Source organism: Mobula birostris, chromosome 3, assembly GCF_030028105.1.
Source record: "Mobula birostris isolate sMobBir1 chromosome 3, sMobBir1.hap1, whole genome shotgun sequence".
NCBI classification, from domain to species: Eukaryota; Metazoa; Chordata; class Chondrichthyes; order Myliobatiformes; family Myliobatidae; genus Mobula; species Mobula birostris.
This window is the reverse complement of record NC_092372.1, coordinates 209,757,997-209,779,040: the sequence shown is the minus strand read 5'-3', so window position 1 is coordinate 209,779,040 and position 21,044 is coordinate 209,757,997. Positions and strand designations below refer to the sequence as shown.

At 38.3% G+C, this 21,044-nt stretch overlaps 1 protein-coding gene across 3 annotated transcripts in view; it reads left to right on the top strand.

Annotated features, from left to right (window-relative positions):
• Positions 1-21,044, top strand: part of rbm33a (RNA binding motif protein 33a) — a 186,907-nt gene that overhangs the window by 113,945 nt on the left and 51,918 nt on the right. For 2 of the 3 annotated variants that reach the window (XM_072254057.1, XM_072254055.1), the window contains exons 14-15: positions 813-881; positions 5,739-6,065. In XM_072254057.1, coding sequence (XP_072110158.1) covers positions 813-881; positions 5,739-6,065 — 396 coding nt within the window. The remainder of the gene's footprint in view (positions 1-812; positions 882-5,738; positions 6,066-21,044) is intronic. The other variant, XM_072254056.1, reaches the window with a different exon arrangement.

Genomic DNA, 21,044 nt, shown 5'->3' with positions numbered 1-21,044 from the left:
TAACTGCTCAGTTACCTGAAAGCAAAATCCTAGCAGATACATTTGCTCTATGATCCTTCCCTTGGTGTGTGGCTTTGGGTTTAGAGTTATTGGTGTGTTTTCACTTAATTATTGACAACACAGTGACCCCATTTCCTCAGCAGAAAATGAAAAAATTGCTGCTTGTAATGAAAGGTAGTCCTTTGATCAAAGAACTTATCAGTTTCTGAGTTGTTTGCCTCAGAAAAGAGAAATGACATCAGTAGAGGGGTCTTGATATTCTGATACTATTTTGTGTAAAGGTCTGTTATTTGAAGAGATCTCCAATGTCGTGCATTCAGACATACACTGCAAGATTATTACCTTGTAAGCAGTTGCTTTCTGAACAGTCTGTCAACTATCAGTTGAAGCTTCTGTTCTGTGGTTAGCCACTAGTTGCAGAAGACAAACAGTTTCTGGTAATTTGTCAGTTATCAAGCTTCATGGCCTGTAGCTTCAGGGCATCTAAGATTGAGCATAATGTGAAGAACTGCAAAACTGACGTGGAGTAAAGGACTTGAGAATAAAAAATCAATACAAGTTTATTGGAGCATATAAATTTTTAAGAATTATAAAGGTCATTTGATTCAAACGACAGATCTCTTTTTAGTTATTCTCAACTCCATCTTCTAGCTTTTTTTTTCTATTTCCCATTTCCTCTCATTTTTAATCAGTTTATCATCTTTACTTCAAAAGTATTCCTTGGTTTCTTATCTCTGTTTTCATTATGTAAAATATACCTGTCTGAATTCTGTCCACCCCATAATTTTTTAAGCTTTTTTCATTGTGAACAGTTTTCCTCGACTTGGATCAACTTCACCAGCCCCATGAATAATTTTGGAAACATGTTCTTGTTGGAAAAGGTAATCAAATACAAGTCTAATTTCAGTTGCACACTCACAAAAATAGCTTCCAAAGTGGAAATGACTAATCACTAAGTAATATATTTGGTCTAACTTAGAATTTGATTTTATTCCTACATTTATAAATATTTTCCCATTGATAGTGCACCTAATACTCATTTTTGCTCCCAAGCACAGCATCAATAATTTGCATGATTTCTTACTATAAAAGCAGTAGCCCAATATCCATTGGCTAGAAAACTATACATACAATTTAAGTTTCTATTTTAATTGCTTCCTTCAGTGCTATTTAATACTTGTATATTTAACACCTGAATACTGTTCATTAACTATTTCAAATCTTGAATTTATTTGTGACTTTATTTGACTTGCTTTCAATTTTGCTGATGTCAGCAGCTTTGCAATTCATGCTTCAGAAAATTCCTATTTAACCCTTGTGGCAGCATTACCTGGTATAAAAGAGATTTTGTCTTGAATGAGATTTGGGCATGTCATTCATTCTCAGGTTATCTATTCAGCATTTCTAACACAAGCAAATTCGAGCTTTACTATTAGTTGCACATTTATTGCATGCTTTGGTCATAGAGTCATATATATTGCACAGCAATGGGCCTACTGTCTCAGCAAGTCCCCACTGATCATCAGCTATCCAATTGCACTAATCCTCATAAATCTGCTTTAATGTCCTAAATAAACATATGAAAACAGATTATAAATGCTCAACTTATTGTGTGCATCACCTTCAAATTGTTAAAATGTGAGCCCATCCTACAACTTAATTTGCTCTGTATCTATGGTCTCAAACAGATGTGATTCTCAGCACTGCTTGAAAGCAGTCACCAGATCTGACTGTCCTTACTTCCAGTATCCCTAATGATGCTGCCACTTACATACCTTAGCAACTGAGCCTTTGACATTTATACTAAATCCCAGATTTCAGCAGGAACTGTAAAGTATTGGGATAGCTGGTAACTACTAATGTCCAATCGAAAATGAAACTGAGGTGAACTGGGTTCATAGTGTAAACTCTCAGGATGTGGTGCATGGCTACTTAACATTGGAAAAAGCTTCTCAAAAATTAAATATTTGATGTGTGAAGCAAGTGAGAGAGAAAAATAAGGAGATTTAGTATTGCGCAGGATGGGGAGAGGAAGAAAGGTTGATAGATGAACAAAGCCGGTGGGACATTTGTGCTCATGTGCTGCATGCAGTGCAAATATAAAAGACTAGATTTCTTTAGCATCTGCCCAACAGTCTAACTGACCAGTAAGGTTGGTGAGAATATAATGGTGCCTTCAAGTGGTCTTGGGAACCATCATCTTTTGATCCTCTGCCTTCTGGCAGTTTTCTCAAATTATGTTAGAAATTTACTTTGAAGTTTGTGCATGCAGTCGGTAGACTATTTTGTTTTAACTTTTAATTTTCAATTCAATTTTGAACCTTTTTTAATATGATAAATTTAATACATAATTTACTTTTTTGCTAACATTTAATTAGCAGCCATAAGATTCAGTGATTTTTGCGAAGTTTGGAAGCGTGGTAATGTCTTCTCTACTTCTGGGAAAAGTACCTGCTTTTCTTTGGGTCTGTTGCCCCCTACAGATCCAAACTTGTTAATTAAATTTTTCACATCACCCTGAAATTGGCTTAATCTTGATCAACCAGAACTGGAGCAGGTGGAGGGCCAGGAGAGGCTAAACCTACCCAATCCCTTCTATTTGAGGAAATTCCTGCCTTCTGAGGTGACAGCTTCAATATTTGTAATTTGATTCAGTTGTGGTAAATGCTCCTTTTCAGCACATGGATTGCCTTACTCAAAAGTTATCTTGACGTTAGGTTAGGAACATTTTGCATTTATCAGCAAATTGTAGGTAGTTCATGTGCAATTTTAAGTACTGAACTAAACTAGTTCATTTAGGAAAAATTAACAGCTGGAGTACTCTTTTTTGTAAGGAAAAGATGAGAATGAAAATCCATTTGATTGCTGTACTGACAGTATTTCCACTATTTTCTTTTACTATCACTGCAAAACCAGTTGGAAATAATCTCGCTTATTTTTGGTTTCTTTTGGGATGTCCGTATTAGTTAATTTGCAGGGGAAAGAGGAAAATTTGAATTTGACTACTCCACCCTTTAGTACTCAGCCTATTTTTTATGAACGACAAAGGAAAAAAAAATGCCTTGTATAGGAATTTGCTTAATTTGTAGGAGCATTGTACCGTAATTTCAATTATTATTCTTTATATGTATTTGACTCACTTTGTGACTGCTTCCAGACAAATCCCCATTCACTGGAGTGGCTCAGGAATTCTGAATAGCCCCAGCATTTTGTTTCCATGTTTTGATGCAAATACTAGGAAATGGAACCAAGCACAAGACTTCCCTTTAGATGTTTGTTTTGTAATGAACTCTGGTTAAGTGGGATAATTTGTTGGATATTTCAAATTAATTTGAGCCCTGTCAGTATTATGTGAATTACCTAGTCTTTTAGAGTTGTCTGCAAAATAAATCTTTTAACAAAACTTTTAGTCATCTATCCCATTTATTGTAGTTCATTCATAACATGTAAACATCTTGAGCAAAGCCAAGATCTTATGCCTTCAGAAGGTGGTGATGACTTGATTTGTGGCAGCCTGTATGAAAGTCTTTTCACATTGCTGATAAATGAAGATTATAATCAAATGATATTTTTCCAAGTCAGGGTATACAGTGGATTCCAGTTAATTGGGACACATTGAGACCAGTACATTTTGGCCCTATTAAGCGGCTGCCCCAATTTGCTAAAGTTTCATGAAAATAGTTAAAAATGTATACAAAAGATGAACTACGATTTAACTGAGTGACAAATTATGTACTTAAATACAGATCAAATTAGAACACTAACCGTACAACTACAGTACTATAAACCTGTAGTCTTTAATATTTATCAGCAGAAGAAATATACCATGTGCTGCTGTGTCCTTTTGATTGTAAATGAACAAATCAGCGCAGATACTTAATGCAGATAATTGATGCCTTCATATAATGCTGTCAACAATGTCATCCTCCAAATCTTCATTTTCATTGTAATGTTTAAGGTGGTTGTCGATAACTTCAAATTGTTTGCGATGCTTAACATGCTGAAGTAGTGAAATTTCATTTTCACTCCCAGCTGTTTCTGGCATCTCTAAGCTTGAATGCTTGAAACTGCAGTGAGCAAAACTATTTCGGATTGCCTTACTGCTTATTTCTCATCAATTATCAGTGACAAAAATCACTGTTTTTTGAACACAAACACATGCAACTGATGCTATTTAAAAACTGTTCACTCTTAAGCATGGTGTAAGGTTTGATGGCTACACAAATTCATGTTGACTGGTGCTAGTTAGAAACTTCAGCAACAGTACCCTGCCCCAGTTGAGTGGCATAATATCCCAAATAAACGAAGGGAGTCCTGGCTCTTTTCTCAATTCATTTCTGTTCTTGAACAGCGGCTGCCCGGATTAACTAATAGCCTAATTAACCAAAATCCCCTGTTTTCAATTCAGTAGTGCTGTTTGGTGCACAATAGATCAGTCACTTCTTGAGTTGATTCTTTATGACCTACTAACTTAAAAATCCTAATTTCATACCTTGACCAAAACCAGATTCCCTTCTATCTTGTTTAGGTGACCTTTTCTGCTCTTGGAAGCAACAATTTTAAGTTGCTTTCCATTAATGCCAACAACTTGTCCAGAAATAAGACTATCATTGAAGTAAATTTTAAAAAAAATAGATTTTTCATTTACCCTTGTATATAAAGTTGGAATATTTAAATTTGAATTGTAATGCTGGTTTTTCCAGATGAAAGCATCATTTTAAAGCCTATAATCCTCAAGTCAAAAAGGCTTATGTATCTCTAATTAAAATGTATTCTGGTTGAAATATACTTCAGTCATTTTATATCATCATCTCGCCACTTTCTTTCACATGTGCCTTAAGTTCTCATTTGTGTTTAGAGTGTATGTGATCGATATTAATTATTTGCCTGCTGGGTGGGAGCAGTTAGAATTGGTGAATCAATTTAATAGCTGAAAGTTGTTTTGTCCTACCTAGGGCCATTTCCTGCTTACACATTTTCTAAATAATTTGTTCAAAGGTTTGTGGATCACTGGCAAGTCCAACCCAAATTGCCCTTGAAGATTTTTTTTCCACCTTCAGGAGCTTGACTAGACATATAGATCTTGGTGTCACAATCTCAAAATGCGATATTAGCCTGTTCAGAAAGAGATGAGAACTTTCTTCATCTAGATAATATATCTTTGGAATTCTCTACCCAGTAGGCTTGCGTGCATACTCGGTCACTGAGTATGTTCAATATTGAACTTAATATGTGTTCAGATTTTAAGGGAGCTAAGAAGGATGAGGTAAATGCTGGCACATGTCACTGAGGTAAAATCTATTAACCTTTTACTATGGCAGAGTCGGCACATGGGCTGAGTGGCCAATTTCTGGTTCTGCTAAGTTCTTACTTTATTTAACTTGCTTAGCTGCCATTGTTGAACTCAAATGTGTCACTCACTAATTAATTGAGAATTGCCAATCCACTACATAGCCACTGTACCCCCATACCCTTGATGGTAGAGCTCAGAATTAAACTGATTTTTCAACATTTCATTAAAATTTGGCAAAGTAAAGCCCAAAAGGGAATGAAATATGAGAATATTGTGACATTTTACTAACTCTTAACATATCTGTTCATAAAAGGCATAGCTTAATTGTTTTCTTAAGTGATAGGTTTGATGCCACTTTGATGATATGTGGAACTTTTAAAATCAGTGACTTTTATTTGATTAAACTTTTATCTGAAATATTCCTGTCCATTTCTGTTACCTGCAGAATATGCCTGGTATGCAAAACATGAATAAGCTTCCAAATCAATTCCAGGCCTCTCCTCAACGGAACAGCAACCTCCGCGAATTGCCTATTGCTCCTCATAATAGTACTCCGAAACATCAGCGTCCTATGTCAGCCCCTGCTGCTCAAGCTACAACTGTTTCATGGACAAAATCTACTGTCTCAACTACAAATGCAACTCGAATGAAACAGACTGCTCAAAGTGCATCTACTGCTCAGGCTGCATCAGGAGACAGAGTGCAACAGAAGGTCTTGCAGCAAAAAAACAAGAAGCAAAAACCAGTATCAAATGATCCTACAGTGGGAGAGGTTAGAATTTTTTCTAACTGTATTTGTCAATGCGTCCTTTGAGATTTAAGATAAACTTAGTGCAAGTGGGCAAACTGATTTCTGATCTTTTCAGTCTTTGTGTGAAATGCTAAAATCACATTGGATGTTACAAGTTTTGAATTTGATGTTTGAAAAGCAGTATTTGATTTAATTGATTATGCATATTTTTAGTTAAATTTTGGGACAGTTATTGGTAACCTTGGTTTATTATTGTCGCATACTGAGGTACAGGGAAGAACTTGTCCTGTACATTTTCCATAAATATCAATTTATTGCAACTGTGAAATGAAGTAGTACAAAGTAAAGTAAAATGCAGAATAAAATGTGCAGTGTAAAGAAAGCGCAGTGCGGGTAGACAGTAAGTTGCAGAGTCACAATGTAGATTGTTAAGATCAAGAGTTCATCTTAGCATATTAGGGAAACATACAATACTCATATAACAGTTGGGCAGAAGCTGTTCTTGCACTTGGTGGTATGCTCTTTCAGGCTTTTCTATCCTCTGCCCAATGGGTAGGGAGGAGAAGAAAGAATGTCTGGGGAGGGTGGGGTCTTTGATTATGGTGGCTACCTTACTGAGGCATTGAGAAGTATGGACAGAGTCTTTGGATGGGAGGCTGATTTCCATGATGAAGCTGTGTCCACAATCCTCTGCAGATTCTTGCAATCATGTGCGGAGTAGTTGCCATAACAAACCATGGCGCAGCCAGATAGGATACTTCCTTTGCTGCATTGATAAAAATTGGTGAGGATTAGAAATGGACAGTCAAATTTCTTTAGCCTCTGAGGAAGTAGAGGCACTAGTAAGCTTTCTTGGCTGTGGTATCAAAATGGTTGGATCATTACAGGTGATCTTTACTACTAGGAATTCTCCTAGGGACTTACTCTGGTGTGAAGTATTTGTTATAGAAGAGGATTCAGTATTATTAGTTTAATAAAAGAGAAACACAAACTTATATTAGTATAATTTATTTTATATTGTATAACTTTTAAACTTCTGTTCATAGCTGTTGCCTATCAGGTTTTTGCTTATTATCTACCCATCATTCACTTATTTTGCAGCTAAAATTTACACTGCTGTAGAAGCAGATGTTAAAAATTTCTGAAAGCCTGAAACAGGACTGCCTGAGCAGTTGCCCGAAGGCCAAATGCCACCAAGTACTGTTGTCTACACATCGTATATGATCTTGAGAGCATTAGAGGAGCTCTTTAAGATATAGGCTTCAACACCTCTGATATAGGGAGCTTTCGGATCCAAACCATGCAAGCTACATTTGCATATGCAAAGAAGTTACTGTTCATCTTGACTTATCCATTCTGAGTGATCCCTTTATTTTCCTTGTGCAGTGTCTAGTTGGTTCCTAAATATTTCCCATAAAATATTCTTCCTTGAATCAATGTCTTTGAAATAGGTTCTCTGATTATTTATTAATTGTGGGGAATCTGTGTATCACTGGCCAAGTCAGCATGAATTGTTCATTCCTAATTATCCTTGAAAAGGTGAAGGTGAGCTATCTTCTTGAAGAGTCACACTTTCAGTAAATGTACTGTTGCAATGCTGTTGAGAAGGGAGCCTCAAGATCTCAGCAACATTGAGTGAATGGCAGTATATTTCCAAGTCAGGATCAGTAAGATGTAAATGGTGTAAATTTTTTAGGTGTCGGTAGGTACTCATGTCATCGCGGGATACTCAGCTTCTGATCTCCTTTTGTAGCAATAGGACTTACATGACCGGTGCATTTGAGTTTCTGGCCAGTAGTGTCATCCATGTTGTTAACAGTGGCGAACACCATGATGGTACTGCCATTAAGTGTCAGGCACAGGTACTCTCTCCTGGATAGAAATGGACATTGCCTGGTACTTTTGTGGCATGACTGTTCTTTGCCACATATCAGCTGATGCTTGAATGAGGTTCAAGGCTTGTAGTTTGCAGCTATGCATAACTTTGTTTGCTGACGAGTTGCCAATGAAATTGAACATTGTGCAATTATCAGTGAATATCCTACTTCTTAATATGATAGATGGGGGTGTGGGTCATTCATGAATCGGTTTAAGATGCAACTAAAGATGAACTTTTACTCCAATATCATGTGATAGATTCATACAGCTGAGAAACAGGTCTTTGGTCTACCATTTACACTGATCACATCTACCATCATTTGACTTTAGGCTTTCATGCTACTGTGATTCAAGTGCTCATCTGGCTATGTAAATGTTGTTAGAATCTCTGTCTTCGCTGCTTCTTCAGGGAGGGTATTTCAGATTCACACTGTCTTATAGGTGAGAAGATTCTTCCTCAAATCCCGTGGATTTATTACTTTGAAGTGTAATATATAGTCTCTTTGAGGCAGATGCACCGGACAGTTTAACCCCAAATGTCTGCCCAAACAGCAGTGAGGAAGTTGATGAATTAACTTTGCTTTGGATTAAAGTGTGGCTTTCTCTGGGCATTGCTGAAGATGCTAACTCTGGAACTATATTTGCTTGACCATTGAAACTTAGTTTTAAGCCGGTGTGGTGATACTGCATTCAAATATACTATTGAATTAAAACTAAAATAACAATTAGCATAGAGTTAAAGGCAAGACAGGTGCCAGCTGAAATATCTTTCAGGAAAAGGGTTGAGATTCAGAAGACACTGTTCAATAAGAATTCCATGTAGGCATGTGCAGCGTTCTTGGGAAATCAATATCTATTAGTGTTATATAATTGATTTAGAATGCTACTATTTTGTAAATATTAAAAGAAAAAGCTTGAGGTTATGCAGCTGCCCCAGATATTCCAGGATTCAGGAGCACTTAATTATCCACAGGAATCCTGCAAATGAATAAACTAAAAGCTTCAAACACTCAGGAGGCCAGGAAGCATCTGTAGGAAGAGAAACAGTTAACATTTTGGGTCCTATTGTCGTTTGTCAGAACTCAGAGGGTCTTGAACCTGAAACAGTAACTTAAATTGTGTGTTTCTTCCCGCAGATGCTGTCTGACCTGCTGGGTGTCTCTGGCATTTTCTGGTTATACTTTGGATTTGCCAGCAATTGGCGTTTTTAAAAAAATGTAAATGTAAGAAATGAAGAATATGATCTTGATTAATGTTTCCAATATATTGTGGTCATCATGGAGTCCTGTTTTATAGAAAGTTGCAACTTAAGGTATACTAAAGAACTTCTCCTGTCTGTTTAATGGGATTTTAAAGATCGCTGTCCTGAAATCCCTGGTGGATGTCCCTACCTTTGTATAAAATATAAGAATAGCTGAAGAAAATATTTACCATGTGACTGCACTGCTGCTGTTAGATCTACAGTACAGTGCAAAAGTCTTAAGGCGCATATAAAAAATATTGTGTAAAGTGAAGATGCTTTCAAAAATAATGAAAAGTTTCTAAGTATCAAAAATATTACTATAAAGAGCAGTAAACAGTAAAAAACTAAAATCATTATTTGGCATGACCACCCTTTGCCTTTAAAACTGCATCAATGCTCTTAAGTACGCAGTTGTGCAGTTCTATAAGAAAATTGTCTGGTATGTTGTTCCAAGCATTTTGGATGACTTACCACAGTTCTTCTGCAGACTTTGGCTGTCACGTCATGCTTGTTTCTGTCTGTCCAGGTAATCCTAGACAGTCTCAATGATGCTGAGATCAGGGCGCTGTGGAGACCATAGCTTCTGTTGCAGAACTTCTTGTTCTTTTCATTGAAAATAGTTCTTTATGACCTTGGCTGTGTGTTTGGGGTCATTGTCCTGCTGCAGAATGAAATTGGGACTGATGAGATGCTTCCCTAATGGTATTGTGTGATGGATGAGAATCTGCTTGTACTTCTCAGCATTGAGGATTCCATTAATTCTGACCAGATCACTAACAAGAGAAAATCTGTAGATGCTAGAAACTTGAGCAACGCACACAAAATGCTGGAGGAGCTCAGCAGGCCAGGCAGTATCTATAGAAAAAAGTACAGTTGATGTTTTGGGCTGAAACCCTTCAGCAGGACTGGAGAAAAAAAGCTGAGGAGTAGATTTAAAAGGTGAGGGGAGAGTTAACCAACTCCATTTGTAGAAAAGCCACCCCCAAAATTGGAGGGAACATTCTCCATGGTTCACTCTTGGCTGCAGACAGTCATCCATGTAGTGTTCTCCAGCTCTTCTACGGACATTGTTGAGTACCCACGTTCTTGTATTTTTCTGGGTAGGTATTTTGGCTTTCTTTCCACTTTGGAGGAATGGCTTTTTGGCAGCAACTCTTCCATGAAGACCATTTCTGACAAGACTCCTTCGGACTGTAGAGGGGTGTACTTGATTTCAGTAGTTTCTGTGAATTCAGAACTGACAACAGTCCTGGACCTTTTCAGATTTAGAAGGGATGTCAGTTTGATGTAACTCTCGTCTGCTGCACTCATTCTCTGTGGCCGACCACTGTGTTTCTGATCCTCAACTTTGCCAATTTCTTTGTGCTTCTTCAGGAGAGCTTAGAGAGCGCGACTTGAAACTCCTGCCTGCCACAAAATTTCTGCTTATATATGTGTGCTTTGGAGAAAATAGATAACGGATAATTCCTTTCTAGCTTTGAGTAATGGAAAAATCTATAGTATTTTATGCTATATGTGTACATCAAGAAAATAAATTTTCAAATAAATTAGAAGTATATTTTTACTTTCATTCTGCACAGCTTGTGCTACAAGTTCATAATTAGCAAATATGAGTTATACAAATTAATCTGTAGGAAAAATGGGCTCAGATCAATGTATTGCACATTTTATCATGTCATGAAGTTTTCTGTTACTGTTCTTGTATATATTTAAAGATTTTCACAGTCATCACTCCAGATATATACTGAAATTTGTAGTTTCAGAGTGATTTGAAAAAGCTGTGCAGACATAAGTTGATTTCAGAATTGAACCTGGGTCACATGCAAAAAATTCAAAGGTTTATTTATTATCAGAGTGTACAACTCTGAAACTCCTCTTCTCCAGACATGCTAAGAGGTGACTGCACCATTATGCCATCATAAATCTTCAGCACTTTGGCCCATTTAGTCCTCGTCTTCTACCAACATGGTATTTGCAGCTGTTCCATTTCCTCTGTTGATTTCCCTGTAATCTTGTGACTTACTCTCTCTCTGATGCCTATGAGTTCACTTTTGATTCTTTTGTCACTTATGTTTAGCAATTTACAATGGCCAATTAATAGACCAGCTCATCTTTCAGTGGAAGAGGAGAAAGCCAGAGCACCTAAGGAACACCCATCAAAGTTGCTGGTGAACGCAGCAGGCCAGGCAGCATCTCTAGGAAGAGGTACAGTTGACGTTTCAGGCCGAGACCCTTTGTCAGGACTAACTGAAGGAAGGGTTAGTAACAGATTTGAAAGTAGGAGGTGGAGGGGGAGATCTAAAATGATAGGAGAAGACAGGAGGGGGAGGGATGGAGCCAAGAGCTGGACAGGTGATTGGCAAAGGGGGTATGAGAGGATCATGGGACAGGAAGTCCGGGGAGAAAGACAAGGGGGGGGAACCCAGAGGATGGGCAAGGGGTATAGTCAGAGGGACAAAAAGGAGAGTGAGAGAAAGAATGTGTGTATAAAAATAAATAACGGATGAGGTACGAGGGGGAGGTGGGGCATTAGCAGAAGTTAGAGAAGTCGATGCTCATGCCATCAGGTTGGAGGCTACCCAGACGGAATATAAGGTGTTGTTCCTCCAACCTGAGCGTGGCTTCTTCTTTACAGTACAGGAGGCCGTGGATAGACATGTCAGAATGGGAATGGGATGTGGAATTAAAATGTGTGGCCACTGGGAGATCCTGCTTTCTCTGGCGGACATCCCTCTTGGCACCATCCCTCCCCCTCCTGTCTTCTCCTATCATTTTGGATCTCCCCCTCCCCCTCCCATTTTCAAATCTCTTACTAGCTCTTCCTTCAGTTAGTCCTGACGAAGGGTCTCAGCCTGAAACGTCGACTGTACTTCCTAGAGATGCTGCCTGGCCTGCTGTGTTCCAGCAACTTTGATGTGTGTTGTTTGCACCTAAGGAAGCACATATGGTCATAGAGTGTATAAGCAAAATCTACACCCGAGGGGAGGATCAACCTTGGAGTTGTAAAAAAGACCTCGTTTTTATTTTACATTTACTCCTTCTTCGAATCTATTTGCTGATCTCCAGAATTGAAGATTTTATTTCCAGTTCCTTACTTGTACTTTCTTTTTGCTGCTTTTATTTTCAATACTTTAATTGGTTTGGATCTTAATAATCTAAACATGAGGAACCACAAGCAAAATTATGCATCCTGTTATAATTTAAGCTTTTAAGCCTGTATCATTTTGCTGAATCTAGGCCAAACGCTGTGCAAAGCTAGTATAAGCCTCTGAGATTCAGTGCAAAAATGTCTGTCCAGGGTTTTGTGCAACTAAAACCTCTCTTCACCAAGATTCTAAATTAGTTCATTCAGCATGGAAATACGCCCTTTGGCTCACTTATCTGTGCTGACTGTGTTGCCCAGCAAGCTCATCCCATCTGCCCACATTTGGCTGTAACCCACTAAGCCTCCACTATCCTTCCATCCTCTATCCTAGATGTCTTTTAAATGTTGTTAATGTGCTCACCTCAATCAAGATTTGCAGCCATACATTCCAAACACTCAACACCCTTTGCGAGTGGAAATTGCCACTGATAAGCCTTTTAAATCTCTCATTCTTGATCTTAAACCTATGCCCTCTTGATCTTCGTACCTTTCACTTGGGGGGTGGGGGGGTCTGTGCTTTCACCATGCCCATATCATGACCTTGTATAGCTCCATCAGGTCACCCTTCAATTTTCCCACATTCCAGGGATTACAGTCCTTGAGTGTACAACCTCTCCTTTTGACTGGCCCAAAGTCAGGCAATATCTTGGTAAATCTTTTCTGCATAACATCTTTCCTACAAGTGAGTATCCAAAACTGTACGTAATACTTCAAGCCCGACTTCACCACTGTCTTGTATAACTGTAACATAATTGCCTTGACTAATGAAGGTTAGCATGCAAACACCTTCACCATCCTTTCAACCTTTGACATCACTTTCAGCAAACTATGCATTTACACTCCACTTTCCAGCCCTTCAGAACTTCACCCTTAGCCAGAAATGAAACAAATGTCTCTGCAGGGGCCTCCATGATTTCTTCTCTAGTTTCCCCACAAGTTCTGAGAATGTACTAGGTAAGGACCTGGGGACTTACCCACCTTATTGCACTTAAAGGCCTCCAATACTTCCTTCCTGCTAATTCATGTTGTCCAAGACAACAACAGTCATTCCTCCATTTCCTTAGCTTCCATCATTTACTCCACAGTAAAACTGAAGAGAAATTTTCATTAAAAATCTCACCCACTTCCTTTGGTTCCATACATAACTGACCATGCTGAACTTTAAGAGGACGTATTCTCTCCCTATCCACCCATTTACTCTAAATACTGTATACATCAAATCTCTTGGGTGTTTGCCTTCCCTTGCCTGCCAGATCCTTCTCATATCCTCTATGCCTTCCAACTTCTGTCTCAAATGCACACCTATATTTCTTTTTGTCATCAAGGGTTTCACTAGTTCCCAATCTAATTCCTTAAGGTAAAGGCCCACATTATGTAAGAAATGTTTTCAGGAATATTTTGTACCAATATCCCAGCCTTTTGTGTGCTTTGATCTGAAATGCCTTTGCTACTCCTTCACATATTTGTCTTCCCATTAAAATATTCTAATTTGGTTTTCTCATATCCAAAATGAAAGTTTCTGTATTTCCTACATTGTCCTGTCTGTCAATCCATCTCCCAAACCCCACCAACCCATCTTCATTGCCTCCTGTAACTTCCAATTTTGTGTCATTTTGTAAACTTGGAAATCCAACTCTATTTTTAATAAATATTGAAAAGATGGGACCTTTTGCACAACTCTGGGGAGCACTTCTTGCCAATGTCTAGTCAATCTGGAATGAAGCTTTTCTCTGTCAACTGTCATTCAGATGCCATGTCACAAAGCTACTTCCAGTTTTGCACTGTTTTATCTTTCCCAATAACGTTGGGAAGCTTAATTAAACACATCCTTGTTAGCATCCATCGGCACTTCCCAATCCATTGTGGTGGCAAATTGTTCAGAAATTTTAACTAGATTATTCAGATGTGACCTAGTATTACCATTCATATTTGACTCTGGTTGACGAATTTGACTTTTACTATTGCTTTATGACTCTTTCTCTGGGATTCTTATAACACCCATAATTGATATTAAACTGACAGATCACCCTCTTTCTGTAAATAATCTGGCAGTATTAACTGAACTTGAGTACATCTGGTGAGTTTTGGAGAAATGTGATTAAATGAATTTGCAGTTTCATCACTTTTTTAATATGTGGTTTGAACTATCAGGTCCTGGATAGCTGTTTTATTATCTCATGGCTTTTTAATTTTTTTTAAGTTAAGTTCACGAAGCCCTTTCCTACCTGATTATTATAGCAATTATTCAGCAGGTATTTGCCTTATTCATTCACTGAAAACTGATACAAAATACTTATTTCACAAGGCAGATCCTTCCTTCATTTTTGATGTCCAGTTGCATCCATGTTTAAAGTACTTAGATTAATTCACAAATTCCTATTTTCACTGATTCTCCTTCAGGTGTGTGTCTGAATTTAATGTTGTTCAAACCCTCATGTTATTTTGACTTAAATGAGGAGTAAAACCACAAAGCCAGTTAAGCCTGAGGAACTTGATAAGAGTCTACAAGGCTGGTAGAGGGGCAGGTAAGAAGAAACTATATTTTTGAAGGTCCTCTGTGGTGCCATGAGCGTAATGTTCCCTTTCCAACTTTGAAAGGAATTGCTCAGCCCCTTGTGCTAATCATCCCTTTTCCGTGACTGTGTTTGTCTCAGGCACTGGAAGACTCACTTAATAAATCAGCCATGATGGAATGGCAGTGCAGACTCGATGGGCTGAATGGCCTAACTCTGTTCTTATAGTTTTAACCTGTTGGCTCTAGAATAAATTTATGCATTGAGCTAAATCCAGGAGTTGCATTTTTGATTGATTTTTGAAGCCTGGTTTCCAGGTTGGTCTAAGATGTAGTGTGGGAAATATATATTTTTGGAGCGACTGTCGAGTCAGCTCTTGAGTGAACCAGTTCAAAATAATTGATAGGTGCATTGGTTTTAGGACAATGTATGCTTAAAGGAATTGCTGAACCAGTTTGTTAAAACATTTAGATTGCAACACTCAGATGAAGCTAAGTCATCCTAAGTCTATTGATGATTGCTCCTTTCTTCGGTCATTGACTTCATTCTCTTGCGCTGGTTTCCACATTCTTTGAAATACTAAAACTTATACGTCGAGCTAATTCTGTAGTGTGAAAATGACTAATTATCACTAGACTATTATATAGAGCGGGCGAAACACAAAAAGTCGAGGAAGTAAACAGAGTATCTAGATGTCAGATTCCTGTGTTGAAACCCTTTATGTGGATGATGAAGGTTCACGACCCAAATCTTTGACCATCCATTTCCCTCCACAGATGCTGCATGAACTACTGACTTCCTCTCGCTTTTGCGTGTTGCTGCAGATTCTAACATCTGCACTCTCTTATCTCCATTTAAGTAGAATGGAGATTAGTAATTATAGTTACTAGAATGACAGCAAGTTGAGGATTTGTCCATAACTTTTTAAATGGTCTTAGAATTAAAATGGGTTTATTATTGACACGTATACCAAGATGCAATGAAAAGCTTGTCTTCAATAATGTTCATACAAATAAATTATTACACAGTGCTCTGAGGAAGAATAAGGTAAAACAATAACTATGCAGAATAAAGTTTAACAACTACAGAGTAAGTGCAGTGCAAATAAATAATAAGTTGCAAGTACAGAATAAGATAGGTTAAAGTCAAGAGTCTATTATCATATTAGGGAATAATTCAGTAGTCTTATAACAGTAGGAAAGAACTTGGTGCTACATGCTTTCTGGCTTTTTTATTTTCTGCCTAATAGAAGGGGGAGAAAGAGAATGTTGCAGTGGGTGGGGTGTTTGAATATACTGGCTGCTTTACTGAGGCAGCAAAATACATAGGCAAAGTCCGTGGTTTCTGTGGTGTGCTGAGCTGTATCCACAACTCTCCAGTTTCTTGTGGTCACGTGCAAAACAGTTGCCATGCCAAGTCATTATACCCATACCAAGCTATTGTACATCCAGATAGGATGTTTTCTATGGTGCTTTGATTAAAAATTGCTAAGGGTCAACAGGAATGTGCCAAATCTCTTCAGCCTCCTAAGGAAGTAGAGGCATTGGTGAACTTCTTGGCTGTGACACCAACATGGTTACCAGGACTGACTATTGATGATGTCCAAAGCTACCAAGTTAAGAGCTTCAAGTTCCTAGTAGTGAACAAAGCCCAATTCCAAGTTGCACAAAATCAGATGGGTCATCTTGTCTCTGATCCCAAAAGAGATCAAATTCTTATGGAGAGGCACTGGATGGGCCTAATTTTCTATCAGTGCTTCTGCACTTGGAAAAGGTGACTAACCTGACAGTTCATAGTGATGACACCTGCTCTTCTATTTCAACCGAAAATCATAGTTGTTCTTTTTGAGAGTGTAGCATTTTGCAATTCAATGTGTTAATTAGTTTGATTACCCTAAACGAGTTGGAGAGTTCCAGCTGAGTGGAATTGTTGATGTACTTCTGCATTCACTTTTCAGTTGATGCAAAATGCATTCTCAGAGCAAAGCAACATCATTGAATATGGGTGAAGCATTTATCAGATACTTTATCTCAGTTATCAGTATTTGTGTGCAGAAACAGGAGCGACCACTTCAGAAAAACTTTCCTTAAAAAACAAAAGTAGTGTTAGTCCAGGTAACATTATGTGGAATGACCTAAAAAATTAAGATGTCTGCTTGCTCACTTGCCTCTTCCAAAATGTATCTTCTCTGAACCTTGTCCTTTATATGATTATTCAGTCTTTAAGGGCTGTATGAGGGAGGGTTCACCAATGTTTGTGCAAATGCTAGTTAAAGGCATTGGAGCATGTTACAGCTAAGTGGGAGATGGGTGTTGAGTGGACTGAAAATCTCTAAATAAATGTTTATTTATTTATTTAGAGATACCGTGTGGAACAGGCCCTTCTGTCCTTACAAGCCCAACTGCCCAACAACCCACCTATTTAACACTAGCTGAATTACAGGACAATTAACAATGACCAATGAACCTACTAATCCATACGACTTCGGGACGTGGGAGGAAACAAACACAGGCACGGAGAGAACGTGCAAACTCCTTACAGGCTGCGCCAGATTTGAACTCCAAGCTATAATAGAGCCATACTAATTGTATACACTTTTGGTCGACCCTTTAGGATGCTACCTGAATTAGAGGGCATATGCTATAACAAGAGGTTGGAAAAGCTTGGTTTGTTTTTTTCCTAAAGCAGCAGAGGTCGAAGGGAGATCTGATAGATTATGATAAGATTATGAGAGGCATAATAATATTAGTTTTTTTCCTCGGGTTGAAATGTCTAATACTTCTGGGCATGCATTAAAGGTGAGAACGGGTAATTTTAAAGGAGATGAGAGAGCTAGTTTTTTTACACAGAGAGTGGTGCCTGGATGCACTGCCTGGGGTTGTGGTAGAGGTAGATTACCTAAGAGACTTTAAGAGAAGTTTAGATAGATACAGAAATGTGAGGAAAATGGAAGGATATGGACATTGTGTAGGTGGAGGGGATTAGTTTAGTTGGCCATTTGCTATGTCGCTGTGGTACATTGCTGCTTTAGAGAAATGATTTCCTTTGTTGAGACTGTTTTGGACAGTGAAATTAAAGGCCTGATAACATGTGTAAGACTTTTTGTCTGTACTTAAAAGCATCTGTGATACATCATTTCTTGGGATTTAATCAAATTAATGGTATCCTGTGGATTCCATTAAAACATTTTGATAACCATTACTGTTATAATTAGTATCTCTAAATTGTATGTTCGTCATTGTAATCTGTCACCAAGTAAATGTAATTAAATTTTGATTGTCGATCTGCAGTTTAATTTTACATAGATTTTCTAAATTCTCTGCTGTTCATTGAGGAATGGGCTTGGAATTTATATCAGGTTTCACATGGAATTCAAGTGGCGTTCACATTGGTATTTTAGATTCTTTGGCAGAATTGACATTCAACAGGTATAATGTTCTGATTAGCTATTTCTTTGTGTTAGTGGTGTGTGTAAAAGTTGCTTTAAAAGGAGATGGTTATTTTTCTACCGTTATTCCTGCATCTGCTGTCTCTCTAGATAACCCTTAACATGTCAGAGTTGGTAAGTTGGCCAGTGCCGCTTTCTGACCTTCCCCTCTATGAGGTATAGTTTTGCTTACATGAACAAGCATTTTTTTTTACGAAAATCACAGAGTGAGAAAATTGTCAACAATGATGTATATTTTGTGTGAAAGAAATTAGTAATTGTGATGTATGTACACTGCTTCAAGTTTTATACAACTAGAAGAAAAAATATGTTTAGTCATAGTCATACTTTATTGATCCCGGGGGAAAATGGTTTTCGTTACAGTTGTACCATAAATAATAAATAGTAATAAAACCATAAATAGTTAAATAGTAATATGTAAATTATGCCAGGAAATAAGTCCAGGACCAGCCTATTGGCTCAGGGTGTCTGACCCTCCAAGGGAAGAATTGTAAAGTTTGATGGCCACAGGCAGGAATGACTTCCTATGACGCTCTGTGTTGCATTTCGGTGGAATGAGTCTCTGGCTGAATGTACTCCTGTGCCCACCCAGTACATTATGTAGTGGATGGGAAACATTGACCAAGATGGCATGCAACTTGGACAGCATCCTCTTTTCAGACACCACCGCCAGAGAGTCCAGTTCCATCCCCACATCACTGGCCTTACGAATTAGTTTGTTGATTCTGTTGGTATCTGCTACCCTCAGCCTGCTGCCCCAGCACACAACAGCAAACATGATAGCACTGGCCACCACAGACTCGTAGAACATCCTCAGCATTGTCCGGCAGATGTTAAAGGACCTCAGTCTCCTCAGGAAATAGAGGTGGCTCTGACCCTTCTTGTAGGCAGCCTCAGTGTTCTTTAACCAGTCCAGTTTATTGTCAACTCGTATCCCTAGGTATTTGTAATCCTCCACCATGTCCACACTGACCCCCTGGATGGAAACAGGGGTCACTGGTACCTTAGCTCTCTTCAGGTCTACCACCAGCTCCTTAGTCTTTTTCACATTAAGCTGCAAATAATTCTGCTCACACCATGTGACAAAGTTTCCTACTGTTTGCAGCATGTGCTGCATAATTCTGAGGGAATTATGAAAATAAACAAGAAAACTTTAATTTTTCAAATATCGTATGTTTTGGATATCTTCTGATACAGAACTCTGGAAATTACAACCCGACAGATGGGCAATCAGCCTGTAGTTTTTGTGTAGGTCCTGTGTCTTCATTTGGAGCTGATTAGCCCAGTCTTATTTTCTTGATTCTTCACCATTCTCTTTTTATTTTCCTTTTCATTTTCCTTTTCAAATATGACTTCTGGAATTAGATTACTTATAAAATTAAATGGAACACAAATATGGCCAGCTTTCAAAGCAATTGTTTTGAATGTATATGTTTAAACATTGTTATTTTCTTAAAGTCCATCTTCAGTTTTGTATTCACTTTACTTCCAGCGACGGAGCTGAACATGATTTTTCGCTGATCTGCCAGCCTGACAGGAACAAATGTAATGAAATGAATTAATAACCTACTTTTGTTCCTAGAGTCATAGAGTTATATAGCACAGATGCAGGCACTGTTGCCCATTTTGTGTACACTGACCGTCATGTCTACCTGTACTAATCCCACTTGCCTGCATTATTATCACGTATAATATCACTATATCACGTATTATTCAAGTACCTGTCCAGCTTCTGTTTAAATGTTGTTATTGTTCCCGCCTCTACCACCTCTTCTAGATATCATCTGGCTCATTTTAGATACAATCTATTCTTAGTTTGAAAAACTTGACCCTTGGATTTCCCTCTGAACTCCTCCTCCTCCTCACTTTAAGCCTATGCCTTTTAGTATTAGACACCCCTACCATGGGGAACACTGGTTATGTATCCTGTCCACGTGTCTCAGTTTTATATACCAGTATCATGTCACCTTTAAGTCCCTTTTTCTCTAGGGAAAATAAACCCAGCTTATCTAATCTCTCTTGATAACTCAAGCCCTTTATTCTAGCCAACATCCTCGTGAATATTTTCTGTACCTTCTATAGTGTGGCCACCAGTACTGCACACAATACTACAAGTGTGGCCTAACCAATGATTTATACAGCTGTTACATAACGTCCCAACCCTTCTACGTGGCATCTCAGCTTATCATGGCAGACATGCCACATGCCTGCTTCACCACCATATTAATCTGTGTTGCCACTTTCAGAAGCCCCAAGGTGTTTGTTCAACCATACTGCCTTGTGCTGTGCCATCCCTTGTGTATGTTAAGCCTTTAATTAACTCCCCACAATGCATCACTTTTTACCTGTCTCTGTTAAAATCTATCTGTCATTAGCTTGCCCCCTTTCCCAGTTTATGTGCATCCTACTTCAATCTTTTTTTACCGTCCACTATGTCATCAAATTTGCTGTTATCCACAAACTTACTAATTGTACCTCCTACATTTTCACCCAATTCTAATATATATAACAACAGAGAATCCTGAACTGATTCCCTGTGACATAACACAGCTCACAGGTGTCCAATCTGAGGAAGAACCCTCCACTTACCATCCTCGGCTTCCTACCATCAAGCCAGTTGTTTTTATCCAATTGGCTAAGTTTCCCTGGGTCCTTTCAGACCTACTTCCCATGTGGGACCTTGTTCACATTGATAACATCTTCCACCCTACCCTCATCAATACTCGAATAAGTCACTTGTTAATCAAATTTGTGAGACATGATTTTCCTCAAA